The 13,372-nt window shown below is 39.9% G+C and overlaps 1 protein-coding gene across 8 annotated transcripts in view; it reads left to right on the top strand.

Annotated features, from left to right (window-relative positions):
• The window catches only part of PLXNB2 (plexin B2), a 334,154-nt gene that overhangs the window by 224,983 nt on the left and 95,799 nt on the right, over positions 1-13,372 (top strand). For 7 of the 8 annotated variants that reach the window (XM_065555277.1, XM_042844152.2, XM_065555271.1 and 4 more), the window contains 3 exons: positions 7,757-8,876; positions 10,646-10,828; positions 12,078-12,200. In XM_065555277.1, the coding sequence (XP_065411349.1) occupies positions 7,757-8,876; positions 10,646-10,828; positions 12,078-12,200 (1,426 nt within the window). The remainder of the gene's footprint in view (positions 1-7,756; positions 8,877-10,645; positions 10,829-12,077; positions 12,201-13,372) is intronic. The other variant, XM_065555316.1, reaches the window with a different exon arrangement.

Genomic DNA, 13,372 nt, shown 5'->3' with positions numbered 1-13,372 from the left:
AGTGTCCAAATCACCCTTCTTCTGAACATGTGGGAAATCTATACACAGTTTGAGCATTGTAGGTTAGGTAGCTGCCTCCTTCCCCTCCCGCTCCCCTCCAAAAATCCATAGAAGCTTTCTAGATTGCTTTGTACAAATGCCAAAACATGGGTACCACAGAAATTATTAATGTAGTAAACTTGGTGTGCGACTCATTCATTTAATCTTAATGATCTGATGATAACTTCAGCTTCATGCTTGTTCATTTCTGATTGTAAATAATTTTCAACAATTAAAAGTGCAAGAATGCCAAATATTGTGTGGAACCTAAGTAACTTTGGGACTAAAATTAATGCTGTTCCTCAAAAGATAGAACAAGAGAAACTTGGTAACATCATTCTTGCAGGAATTTGTGGGATCTCTTTCCTCCCCCCCCCCCCCCAAAATCTGATTTTCATGAATTCATGCCTCCAGACCTTCCCCACACAATTCAGAAAGCCCCCCAAACTCAAAATTAAATTCAGTGAACATTTGAGCTTTGGTTTCAGAACAGGAAACCATAATCTTTTGTATGGCTTACCCCAAAACCACATCATCCCAGGTTTGCAAACGTCCTCTTGAAAGAAAACCTCCAAGTAAATTTTGTGTGTGTCAGACTTCATTACCACAGTTTAGTTCAGCAAGGTTACATGGGTTAGCAAAACATTCCACAAATAACCCTGAAGGTAAGTGGCTGGGATTATTCCATCCCTTAAAATGGAAGGGGTAGTGTTTCTGAGACACCATTTTAGAATGGGTGAGGGGCTCAAGACTCATGCAGATACTTTCAGAAATTGATTGGGTAAGGTCAGAGGAAAAGTTGCAAGACACCCTATAGGCACCAATCTATATAAATGCTGCTAGACTTGTTCTTCAGGATAATTACAAGAGAAGCATTAAGGCAATTTGAAAATCCGTGTCTGAGTGTGGATTATGGAAGTTCTAATGTTCTGTCTGTTGAGGACTTGACTGATACTTTCAGGTTTTTGGTCTTTCTTAATAAAAGCATATCCACCTCTACCTCGATATAATGCAACCCGATATAACACGAATTCGGATATAACGCGGTAAAGCAGTGCTCCGGGGGGGCGGGGCTGCGCACTCCGGTGGATCAAAGCAAGTTCAATATAACACGGTTTCACCTATAACGCGGTAAGATCTTTTGGCTCCCGAGGACAGCGTTATATCAAGGTAGAGGTGTAATTATGTACTCAGATCATTAAAATTGATCCAATATGAGAGAGAGAGAGAGAGAGGGGTGGTGGTTAGCCCTGCCATTTTTAAAAACAGCTTTATCCTAGTAACAATGTGGCTTCCCAAGTACTGTACTTGCCCTCCCCTACACCTGACTTCTGGGATCTCATGTGTTGCTTTGTAAATGGCAACAAGGTGTATATGATCCAGTTACCTTGTCTTTTAAACAATTTGCTTGCTAATATTACAACACCGCCTTTTGTCTCCAAGCATTGCTGGCAGCTGGTGGGGTTGAATATTGACCACCCCTCCCCCGCCCCTCCTTTAAAAAAAGTTTGGGGCTTTTAACAATATATGTAAAGTGTTTCGTGAATGGTTTTTATTCTATAATTTATTGCTGCCATATCAGATTTCCCCCCTTATAAAAGAAATGGATTTAAAGTGAATTTTAATTGAATAAGAGTAGCTCCTGCATGGTGTGTGTGTGTTGGGGGGGTGTGGGGGTGGGGGAGGAGATGGTTTAGAAAAGAAAGCGGTTTTGCAATTCAGTTAATTCTGACTGACAAATTGGACAAGAGTATTTAGCCTCCATTTGGCCCCCATTCTGTAGAGTTCTGTGCTCCCTGAACTCAGTAAGAGTTCTGGGTGTTCATCACCCACCTCACAGGATGAGGCGCTAAGTAAGCCGCACTTACTGCATGTGTTTGGGCAAAACAAGTAGGCCCTGATTCAACAAGGAACTTAAACATGTCTAATTTTCAGCATGTGAATAATCCCAGGGGGCTGTATTTAAAATTATTCATGATGGTGCTTGAATGTCTTGAATATTCTTGAAAGATGTCTTGAATATGGTGCTTAATATCTTGCTGAACTGGACCTTAATTTCTCTGCCTCCATTCCCTGTCTGTAAAATGGGCATGATAATATTCCCTTTCCCTTTTCTGTCTTATTTGTTTAGAACATAGTTCCCTGCCATGAAGTTTGATCTCTTGCTATGTTATACAGTGACCTAGCGCAATTCGTAGAGTCCAAGGCCAGAAGCAACCACTGTGATCATCTAGCCTTACCTCTTGTATAACACATGCCATAGAACTTCCCCCAAAATAATTCCTGGAGCATGTCTTTGAGAAGAACATCCAATCTTGATTTAAAAATTGTCAATGGTGGACAATAGGCAGTCCAAGTCAGTTGAGTCCCGTAGGTGCTGCCATAACACACACAATAAAAGAGAATAAAAGCTAGAAGGATTCTACTATATCAGGCTGAGTTCATGTGAGATGATTACAGCACATCTGATTTTATTTTGTTCACTTTTTGTTAATGTAAGTCTTCAGTTAATGTGCCTGATCAGAACTAAACTTTTAGAAGTGCACTGGGACTTACTTTTGGATCTTTTCCATGGCATTTAATTTTTGTTTACTATTTTCTTAGAAGAGGAAAAAAAATGAAGCCAGTGAATATAAGATGGAATGTTATGCTGCGTGGATGTCTGATATAATCTAGTCCTACTGCTTTGAAAAAAAAAAATGAATGCCAAAAAAAAAACAACTTTATGGCATGTGCACGTTATTTTGGTTAATTTAACTGGAAACTTTTAATTTATAGAATTTAGCGGAACTGCTTTGGAAAAACTTTAATGATTTCTAATAAGACTTAATTTTCTCAAGCATAGTAATTCTTCCTAATACAGATTATAACTATCATTATCCTGTTATTGATATTTATATCCAAACATATATAGGCCCCAACTGAGATTGGAGCCCTGTTGTGCTAGGTGCTGTACATACATACACAGTAAGAGACATTCCCTGCCCTGAAGAGCTTACAATCTAAATAGACAAGACAGACAAAGGGTGGGAGACAGCAAATATCCCCTCCCCCCCCCTGTCACACAAGAGAGGGAAAGTTGTCACTCAGGATGTCTGTGATAGACCTGGGAATTGAACCCACGCTCCTAAATCCCAGTCCAGAGAGCTATAATGAGGCCATACTTCCTCTTGATGAGGCATAGCCCCCTGCTTGGAAGTGTGGTGCCTGTATCGTTAGGGTGACAGCCCCTAACGAGCATCATATAGAGAGAGCAGAGCAGTGATGGGTATTTCTAAACAATTCCCTTTCTAATACCCACATTTCAATTCAATAAATATCCAGCTCTTAAAGGGATACGTTCTTCTCTAAGTTGTACCTCTGCAAATCCATTGACATAAATGGATTTACATGGGTGTTAACTGAGGGCAGAATTTACCCTAAACTGGCATAAGAAATTGCTGCCGTTTTCCTTAAGGAAAATCCAGTAAGTAAAGTCACGTCTTCACTCCTGTTGCTAAGCTTGAGGGGCAGTATCATTTTATATACATTGCCTTTCCAGTGGGACAGGAATAAACAAATGAGTCTGAGTTAATCTGCATTCACTGTGTCCTAAGATTTGTCCTTACATGCTAGATATAGAATTAGATATGATTATTATTTTAGCTATAATTTATAGCAGAGTAAGCCTGCTTCTCTAGCTCATTGCAGATAAGAAGATGGCACAAACAAGGTGACCATATTTTAAAGTGGATGACATGCTATGCTTGTGCTGTTCCATCACTAAAATGTGGGAGGGGAGATGACTTGTTTGGATTGGAACACTGAATTCCTGGGGAATGGCAGGGAGGTGAGGGGAAAGGAGTCTTCTCCAAATAAGATAGCACACAGCTGCTCTGAGGCCTGGAGAGAGGGTAATAGCGCTGTAGAGGAGCACAAGGTTTCATTACACTTTATGGCATGCATCGAAGTCTGCATTCATCAGGAATACGGTATAATTCTGGGACCTTTCCTGGTTGTTCTGGTATATGAGATCACCCTGTTATCAAGAGGCAAGCTGACACTGCCTCTTCTGCTGTTTCATTTACAGTTAACTACTTGATTTGGCCCATGATGGGACCTTTGGAAAATAGGATTGGAGTTAGTCTCTTTCGTTCTGTCTTTTTTGTTATTTTGAACTAAACTAGATCTAAAAAAGACAGAATCATTCTACTTAAGCAAAGTAATCCTTCCCATTACATCCTTGTCTATGCCTAGAACCATGAAAATACAGAGACTATAAAGATAGATTAGAATTAGTGGATTATTCAAAATGCCAATGTGAGTCTTGGGCACAGTAAACAGTTTACTGTCTCGGGAAGAGTTCTTCCGTCCCAGCTTGAAAAGTTTCTGCCGATTGGATGTTGACTTTTAGTTTCTGCTCTTCAGTGCAAATGATGATTCAGGCAATTCCCTTTCACCTCCCACCATGGAGTTTGCTATTGCTGCCAACTTTAACTTCTGTTTTGGCACAGGGATATGGTTCTTTTTTTCAGTTCCTTACTCGGCTTTAGCACTTCATGTGGCTTGTACCCTCCCACAAGGCATTCCCCTGTTAGATTACTTTTTGTTTTAAATTATTTCTCTTTTCTGATGACCCATTTCCTTTCACAGCCCCAGGTCTTTCAAATTTGACTTGAGATCCCTTATAGTTTTACAAGTCCTTTCCCCATCAGGCAGGCACTAGACAGTCACACAATTAACTTTTCAAAGGAAGAGTTACTGGTTCATATTTGTTTGCCAGATTTCTGTCTGCATATGATCTCCCCACCACCACCCCCCACTCCCCACCACCCTTATACCTTCCTGTCCGGGCATGCATGCTTTCCTTCCCCACCATCAGAACTTAACCTTTGCAAGTCTGCAAAATGTTCCATGTTTAGGAAGCCAGCCTGAGTGTCATAGGTAAAAGCACACAGTAGCTTAGCTCTCACAGGGCATTAATATAATTTCAATCAATCAGTTGGTCTATTTAAAAGTTCAGATGCAATTAGCTTCTGAAATAGAAGTTTCAAGAGAATTCTAAAAGAAATTTACAGTTAAGACAAACTATATACTATTAAAATTTGATATTTTATTTAAAGAAACAAAGTTGAGTGTTAAGACTATGACACATATCAGTAATCACAGGAAAATTTAAAAGTTAAGGCTTATTCTGCACACCAGCTGACACTCCTAAAAGTACAGCAGCTTCCATTAAAACGTGAAAGTCCTGATCAAAAGTTCAGTGAAGACAAAGGGTTTTGGATCAGTCCCTTAATGAGTATAGGGGTAATGATGTCTTATTGGCCAACAAGCAAGATTTGAAGTCAGAGTACACTTCATAGTTTCAGCATGCCCTTTTTCTCTTCACCCACGCAATCCACACAAAGTTGCCAACTCTTATTTTTTTGTTAATATTATGATATTTTGTGGTTTTCCTTAAATATTCTGGAGACATAATTTATGTGAGAAATGTCAGATTTCATTTTTAGTGTCTTGCCCTCATGATTGTGAAGAAAAGATTGAAAATGTAAGCACTAAGGGCTCGCAAACATGCAGGCAAATATAAGAATCCAGGTATTTTTTTAAAGACACTCATGACTTTCTGGGGCCTGATTCTCGATTTCTGAGTACTTGAGCTTCACAGTACTGCCCTCACACTCCCATTTGCTCTGCCAGTGTCCCCCATACATCCCTTCCAGATTTACATACCCTCCTTGTGTTTGGCTTTCTGCTCTTCCTGCTAAATTTGGGGGGGGGGGGGACGACTGACATATAAGCACTAGGGACTTGTCTGTGCAAACTGTCACCAATTACCTACATCAGTTTTTAATTCATGCTTTTTGTGTTGGTACAAGACTCTGTGTGAGCAGTCTCTTGTTTTGGATTAAGAATGCCTTAAATTCCTTTTTTTCACCCTTTTTAAAGCCATTAAGGCAAATCAAAATAAAAATCACATACAGACTGGCACTTTAATAAACAGAAGTGTGAATTCAAACCATTTTATTTTATTTTGGTGGCATCTTGTATGTAGATTGGCGCCAAAGTCACGCAGAGCGATTCTCCCTGATTAACCTTCTGTGGGTCCCATAATACTTCCCAGTCCCTCCCTACCTGCTGTAGAGATCCCCACCCCCTTCCTGCCTCTGTGCTGAGCTTCAACACTGCCTAAGTGTAATCTGTCATTCTGCTTTCCTGCTGAATTTGTGTGCTGTGATAAGCAATGGAGTATAGGCTGTCCCTGAAACACCTCAGGCTCCATTGTAGCTGTAGTGAGCTTGAATTCATTGAGCAGGCAGATAGGCTGATGGCTAGGTTCCAGTGTGCATACAAACAGCTGGTTCCCAAGTCACTGTTAAGGCAGGAATGGGTTGCAAGCAGGTGGACTGGGGAAAGGGAGAGACAGAGTAAGAGGGGTTTTGAAAAAAAAACAAAAAAAAACCCCACACACAACCCTCAGACATTCCTTCCCCCAGCAGGCCATCTTAAGAAAGGTGGCTTGGCTTTTGGCTTCCAGGAGCGCTGCACCCTAGGAGTTGCTGTAACAAATATCTAGTTCTCAAAGTTATTGGAAGATAAGCTGGACCTATCTACAGAGCATTTGCTTTTCATGCAGTTAGGAATGAATAAAACTAGCTCTTGAAAGTCTAGTTCTGAAAAGAGATACATACTTGTTGCTCTTTGACAACGGTAATAATATGAAGATATCACACAGGCAGAATTGGGTCCCAAATAACTGTTTACTGTTTACAAACAAGCAAAGCCTAACTATTTAGATACTGTTAGTCTGGATGGATTCTAGAACCTAGAACACAGTGCGCACCACTAGAGGGCTCACAAACTACTTAACAGGATACTGTCTAATTCCTATATGCTGAAACACCCATCTTCTTTACTGAAAATTAATGAAGCTAATGGATTAGTTTTTTCCCAAGCAATTTAGCATGATTGCTATAACTTTTAATCCATTAGAAGGATTTCCTGGCATGACCGCGATTGTTGCTCTTTGGATTAATGCAGGTATTCCAGTTCTCTTTCCTTTCCTTCTCCAACTCACCAGCTCCTCAACTAACAAATGTCTGGAAGGGCATCACGGAATCAATACAATCCAGTAGCTTTCAGTGTGAACATTTTAGCTAGAAGGATCATTGCTAATATGTAATGGAAAAAATTAAATCCTTTGTGTTATACTGCATGTAGAGTTACTGGATATGTAAAAAGATTGATCCTTTTTTATACTTCCAGAGAAATTGCCATATGATTTTTAGCTGGCAGGCACTTAAACTTTCAGAAAGCTCCCATAATTCTGCTGTTTAATAACTCTGAATTCTTAAGTTTTGTATTTGTTTAGATTTTGATCTAAATTAAACCCCACACCAAACAGCATCTATCTGAAGCTCTTGGCTTATGTTCACAAGCCAGTAAAAGGACTTACAGAACATAAAACCTTCCAAAGCATCGTCACTTCTCCTTCCTCCCACCCTATCGCACATCCTGACTTCATTGATGGCCTTTGGATTACCAGTCATTTCTGTGACCATACTCAAACTCACCTTCATATTTTCCCACAAGACAAGTGACCTCATTTGACACTTCAGAAAACCCCAGTAATTCTCAGAGGTTTGGTTATAAATCAGTATTTTTAAAGCTAAGGTTACTAAAGTTAGGTTAAACTTTATTTTCCCTATGTCTTACATTTTCTCTCTTTCCCTTTTAGGTATTACATAGAAATGGCTTTATGGATCTGGACATTGAGCATTTTGAGCTGTTTTTGTGTCAGCTGTGGATCCAAGGTTAAGAAACTGCATTTTGAAAGTCCCACAGAGTTAAACCACCTTACAGTGAATAATGATACCGGGACTGTCTATTTAGGAGCAGTAAATTACCTGCATCAACTTACAAAAGACCTGAAGAAACAGATATCTGTAGAAACGGGTCCAAAAGACGATCACAAAAAGTGCACTCCTCCCATTGAAAATCAGTGCAGTGAAGCAAAATTGACTGACAATTACAACAAGTTACTTTTGCTGGATAAACTAGAAAGAGAAATTGTTGTGTGTGGGAGCCTTTTTAAGGGAATCTGTGCTATCAGGGAGCTGGAGAACATTACAAATACAATCTATTATGTTGATAGCGGTGGGGAAAAGTCCTTTGTGGCAAGCAACGATGAGACTGTATCAACTGTGGGACTAATCACCTCCCTGAATAAAAAACGACTGCTCTTTGTTGGAAAAGGGAATGGACCAAATGATAATGGGATTATAATTAGCACTAGGCAGCTTTACAGTGAGGATGGGAAAGACATTTTTGAAACCTATACAGACTCTACAGCTATTAAGTCAGTATATCACTCCTCAAACACGCAGCAGTTTGTGGCAGTCTTTGAATATGATCAATATGTTTATTTTATCTTTAATCAGCAGGAGAAACAGCCCCTTAAAAATCGAACACTAATTGCACGTCTGTGCAAAAATGATCCCCACTACTATTCTTACTTTGAAATGGACTTAGGCTGTCCAGATGATGATGGCACATATGACCACTGTCATTCTGCCTATGTCACTACCCCAGGAGAAAAGTTGGCTGAGAGCATAGCCCAACCGGGACAGGAGAATAGTAGTGTCCCATCAGGTGACAAAGTGCTTCTTGCGCTCTTCAGCAAATTCAACAAAGACAATGGCTCTCTCAAATCAGCCATGTGTATGTTTTCCTTGAGACACCTCAATGAAAAGATGGAAGAATGTCGGGAGGAATGCTACACTAAACCAGATAAAAAAAAAGAGTTTTATAAACCCTTTTTAGCAGAAGGATCAGAACCGTGTGGATCACATCCAGAGGTAATGTGAACCTCAACTGTAGGCTCTGTCTAAGACTTACTGTGATGGGAAATGAAATCTAATAAAGCATCTGATACTGGGTAGCTGTTTGATATATTGGGCAAAGGCATAATCAGATCATGGGACTGGAAGTTGAAGTTTGATTAAAATCAAATTGGAAATGAGATGCAATTTTTAAAGAGATTAATTAGACATTGGAATAGCTCACCAAAGAGAAGTGGTAAAGCCATTATCACTTGGAGCCTTTAAACTGATGTTGGATGTTTTCCTGAAAGGTCCATTCTAATTCAGTCACAAGCTATTGCGCTCAACAAAGTTATTTTATGCAGTACGGAAGTATTACTTCCGATGTAGAAACTATTGGGTGAAATTCCATAGCTGGTGTAATGCACAAGATCAGGCTATAGATGATCATAGTGAATATAAATATATGGAGATATACCTATCTCATAGAACTGGAAGGGACCTTGAAAGGTCATCTGAGTCCAGCCCCCTGCCTTCACTAGCAGGACCAAGTACTGATTTTGCCCCAGATTCCTAAGTGGCCCCCTCAAGGATTGAACTCACAATCCTAGGTTTAGCAGGCCAATGCTCAAACCACTGAGCTATCCCTCTCCTCCCATCTAGCCTTAAAATCCATGAATCTATGAATTTTCAAATGCTATTTAAAAACCTTGAGACTGTTTTTTTTGGGTGGTCTAGCATTTTTAATGTTGTTTTTCAACTGGACTCTAATTTTTGAGTGTAAGGAGGTCTGCATATTTTTTCTGCCCAGGCCATGACCACCACGTTTTGGCCCCAAATATTTCCATAAAATGGTGGTCACCCTTTACTTTCAGAGCCTGTCAATAACACTGCTTCACTGTCTGGAGAGACTTCAATCTAGCTAGCCAAAATATTCCCTTCCTCCTTTCCCCCTGCTCTTGCGGTTTAGGGTGATGCCTCTGTGACACTCCCAGCTTTGTTTGCTTAGGAAGCCAAAAAGATCATCTGAGTTGAGGTATTGATTATTGTGGTGTCTGAATTTGTGAGAATGAGAATGAAATTTAGGAATTCTGCATGGTGATCAGGACTTGGCATCACTTAAGGAGGGGAAGGAGTGGATTAAAGATTAAAAGGTGACTATCTGGCAACCTTGTGATACCAGATTAAGTAGGAAGGTTAATGTGTGAACAGTCAGAGAGAAAAAAACATCCTTCTTCTAGAGGTAGTCTGTCCAGGTCAGGGTTAAAGTACATTGGCAGGATGATGTGGGGAAGCTTGCACAGCATCTGCCTATACTGTACCTCTTCTGCCAACAGCACTAAGTTGACAAACCAAAATCTGGTTTAAATATATCATTTTATAGTGTGAACAGATCAGTCACATTTTTAAATGGCGGGTATTTTTGGTTCAAAAAATACCTAAAGCCTATTTGTTTTATTGTACAAACTGGTTAGTTTTTAATATCTTTTTATATCTTCTTAAGGAAATAGGAACAAAGGTTTGGTTTGGTTTTTTTCAATCTGAAACGGCTCCTACAAAGTGGGATGTATTGGACCAGTTGTAATTATCAATCTGCTTTGCTGTTGTCCTGAGGAGAAGAGCTATGCTTCTGCTTTTCTTCCTGTCACTCCATGTCCTTCAAATAAGATACAGAAACAGCGACAATTCTCAACTAATCATCCTTGTATAGGGTAATATTGTGATGATAGTGTTGCATTGTGCTCTGAGTTAGGAGTTACTGATCTGAATGTTTAACATCATTCTATATCTCCATTCATTATTAGGGTGCAAGCAAAAATTTCCTTTGTGGTTCTGAACACTTACCATACCCTTTGGGAAGCACAAAAAACATTGTTGGGAAGCCGCTGTTACAGAAAGAGGGGATGAATCTAACAGCAGTTACCGTGACAGTGGAAAATGGGCATACGGTGGCATTTTTAGGAACTTCGCTTGGTAGAATTCTTAAGGTAATGTTTCCGATTTTTAAAGGACTAGAACACATTTAAAATGTTTCAAGTTGTGGCAGTAGCATGTTTAAAGACAATTAGCTTTTAAAAGGTAAAGCAGAGTTTCAGGTGTAGATTCTTTCTGCACTTCCCTTTCTTAATTTTCAAGAGTACATAGGCTATTTCTGAATTACTTCTCCAGCTCCTGCAATGTACTGTGTAATTTAGTATCACACATATGACATCATTTAAAGTAGTGGAAAAAAGAAGAAAAAATAATTGTTAGAAAACACAAACAGCACTAGGCGCTCTAACAATTAAACATACAATTACAAATTATAACCACCCTACATCACACACACAAAAACTTGTACAAACAATGAATGAACTAGTCCTGCCAATCAAATCAAATCAAAGCAGAAAACTATCCCTTTTAATTCTTCCTACCACTCCGCATAGATACACCTTCAGCTTTCCCCCAAAGTCCTGCCAAATGCATGGCTTTTGCAGAATGCACAGAAAGGTCATCAGGTTTTGGCTATTTCAGACTGCATTCATTCATAAGACATTAGTAAGGGCAATAAATAGTGTGCCTACCATATATATTTAATTAGCACTTTGTATGGTGAGCACAGCAAAGATCTTTAGTCTTATCTTCATTCAAGGCCAGTTACTTTAAGAACAGTTCTTATGACTGTAATTCTCCATTCTCATCCTATAATAATCTGCCCCTCCAGTGACTGGAGAAATCTGAAAGGCAATATGAGGGCTATAGACAAGGCTCTTGTAAATTGTGACTGTAGGTTGTTGGGTTTGGGGTGAGGGGTGAGCCTTCATTTCTACATATAACGTTATGGATCATCTTAACTTAGGAAGCCCTGCAAAATTATTTTGCTTGAATGTTAATGGATAACCACATATATCATATAGTTTGAAATTCGGAGCAAACTCCATTGGATAATATAAGAGTAAATAACCAACATGAACGTGTTTCAGGTGCGAAGGCATGAAGTAGAGACTCTATTAAGTTGACTGGTCTAAATAATATAAGTTGGTTAAAAAATCAATACAAGTGTGAAATACATAAAATGGAGGGAGGTTTCTTTTCATGCCTCATGATCTGTTTACTGTTTTTGAAATAGATTTAGTTAAATTAGAATGTTTTCCCCAAACACACACATTTGAGAGACTCAAGTAAACACAGGATTTTCATTAAAAGTAAATCAAAATAATAAATAGCAGCATTAAGCACCTGTCTTTCATTAAACAGGTGTTCCTGAGGACTCCTGCAAATGAATACAGCTCTGTTCCCATTGAAATAGACAAACCTGTAAAGAATGACCTTGTCCTTGATGCTACCCAAGAGAACCTGTACGTGATGACCACAACCAAGGTACAGTATCTTACTTTTGGGGAAGGTGTCTATAAAACTTGAGGTGTGCGACTATATCTGAAAAGATCCTTATAATTCACAATTATTTTCATGAGCCTTCACATTTGGTATGATTTCGGCTACCTCTCCATTTATGTCTATATACGTGCCTTTACAGCTAACGAGGGCACAGTTAGTAGCCAACAAATGAAAAATGTGTTTCAGGGCATAAGGCAGAGCAGAGAGAAGGTGGCTACTGTCTGCTCCTTCTTTTGCCTGCTTCAGCTTCTCTTTACTTTGCATTCATGCCAGCAGGGAGGAGCAGCTGGGCAAGTGGAAAGTGGGTGACTGTAAAACCAAGGACAGTGGGTGTAAATCAAATGCCTGGTATTGACGGTTCTCATGATTTTAATGGTGAGTCTCGGGATATTTGGTCTCAAAGTCCCAACTGCTGGAGTCAAAAGAGAATGCAAGAATATTAGTTTTCATTAAAAAAAAAAAACGGTTTCTGGTCCTCAAGGTACAGAGAAAAGCTTGAAAACGTGAAGCAAGGGCACCCTAAAGGCTGAAAAATAAAACAGTAAATTAAAAAACACCCAGATGATTTTTTTTTAATTACTTTCAGAGGCCAGATGCATGTTTTTAGAACAGTTGAAGGTGGCAATACCCCAAATGTTCCAGGAGTCCCTGTACTGCTTGGGGCACAAGGAATCCAGTCAGCAGTAGAGGAGCTGCCTCTATTATAGAGGGAACAGTAAGTTCCAAGTGAAGGGATTCCCCCTGTCTTGTCGGGCAGGGTGGCGCTCCATCAGAGAGAAGGGAGAACCAGTAGGGGGCAGGAAGGGATGCCAAATTTCTGGCAGCTCCTTCACAGCACCTGGCTACTAGAATCATAGAACATTAGGGTTGGAAGAGACCTCAGCAGGTCATCTAGTCCAATCCCCTACTCAAAGCAGGGCCAACACCAACTAAATCATCCTACATGCTTCCCCTTTCCCCCCACTTCTCTTGGTGGTTGTTGGAGCAGCCAGCCTGGGAGCAACAGATGTTGGTTCACCTGTACAGGCAGGGGAAGCCACTTTTGCCAGTCACTAACATCAACAGACTCACTGGTAGAGTGGTGGGTGAGGAATGTTCCAGAGGTACTAATGATGGGCAGAAGGCTGAGGTGAAGTGTAGTGCCACCACAGCTA

Source organism: Chrysemys picta, chromosome 1 (assembly GCF_011386835.1).
Source record: "Chrysemys picta bellii isolate R12L10 chromosome 1, ASM1138683v2, whole genome shotgun sequence".
NCBI classification, from domain to species: Eukaryota; Metazoa; Chordata; order Testudines; family Emydidae; genus Chrysemys; species Chrysemys picta.
This window is presented reverse-complemented; position numbering and strand designations above follow the sequence as displayed.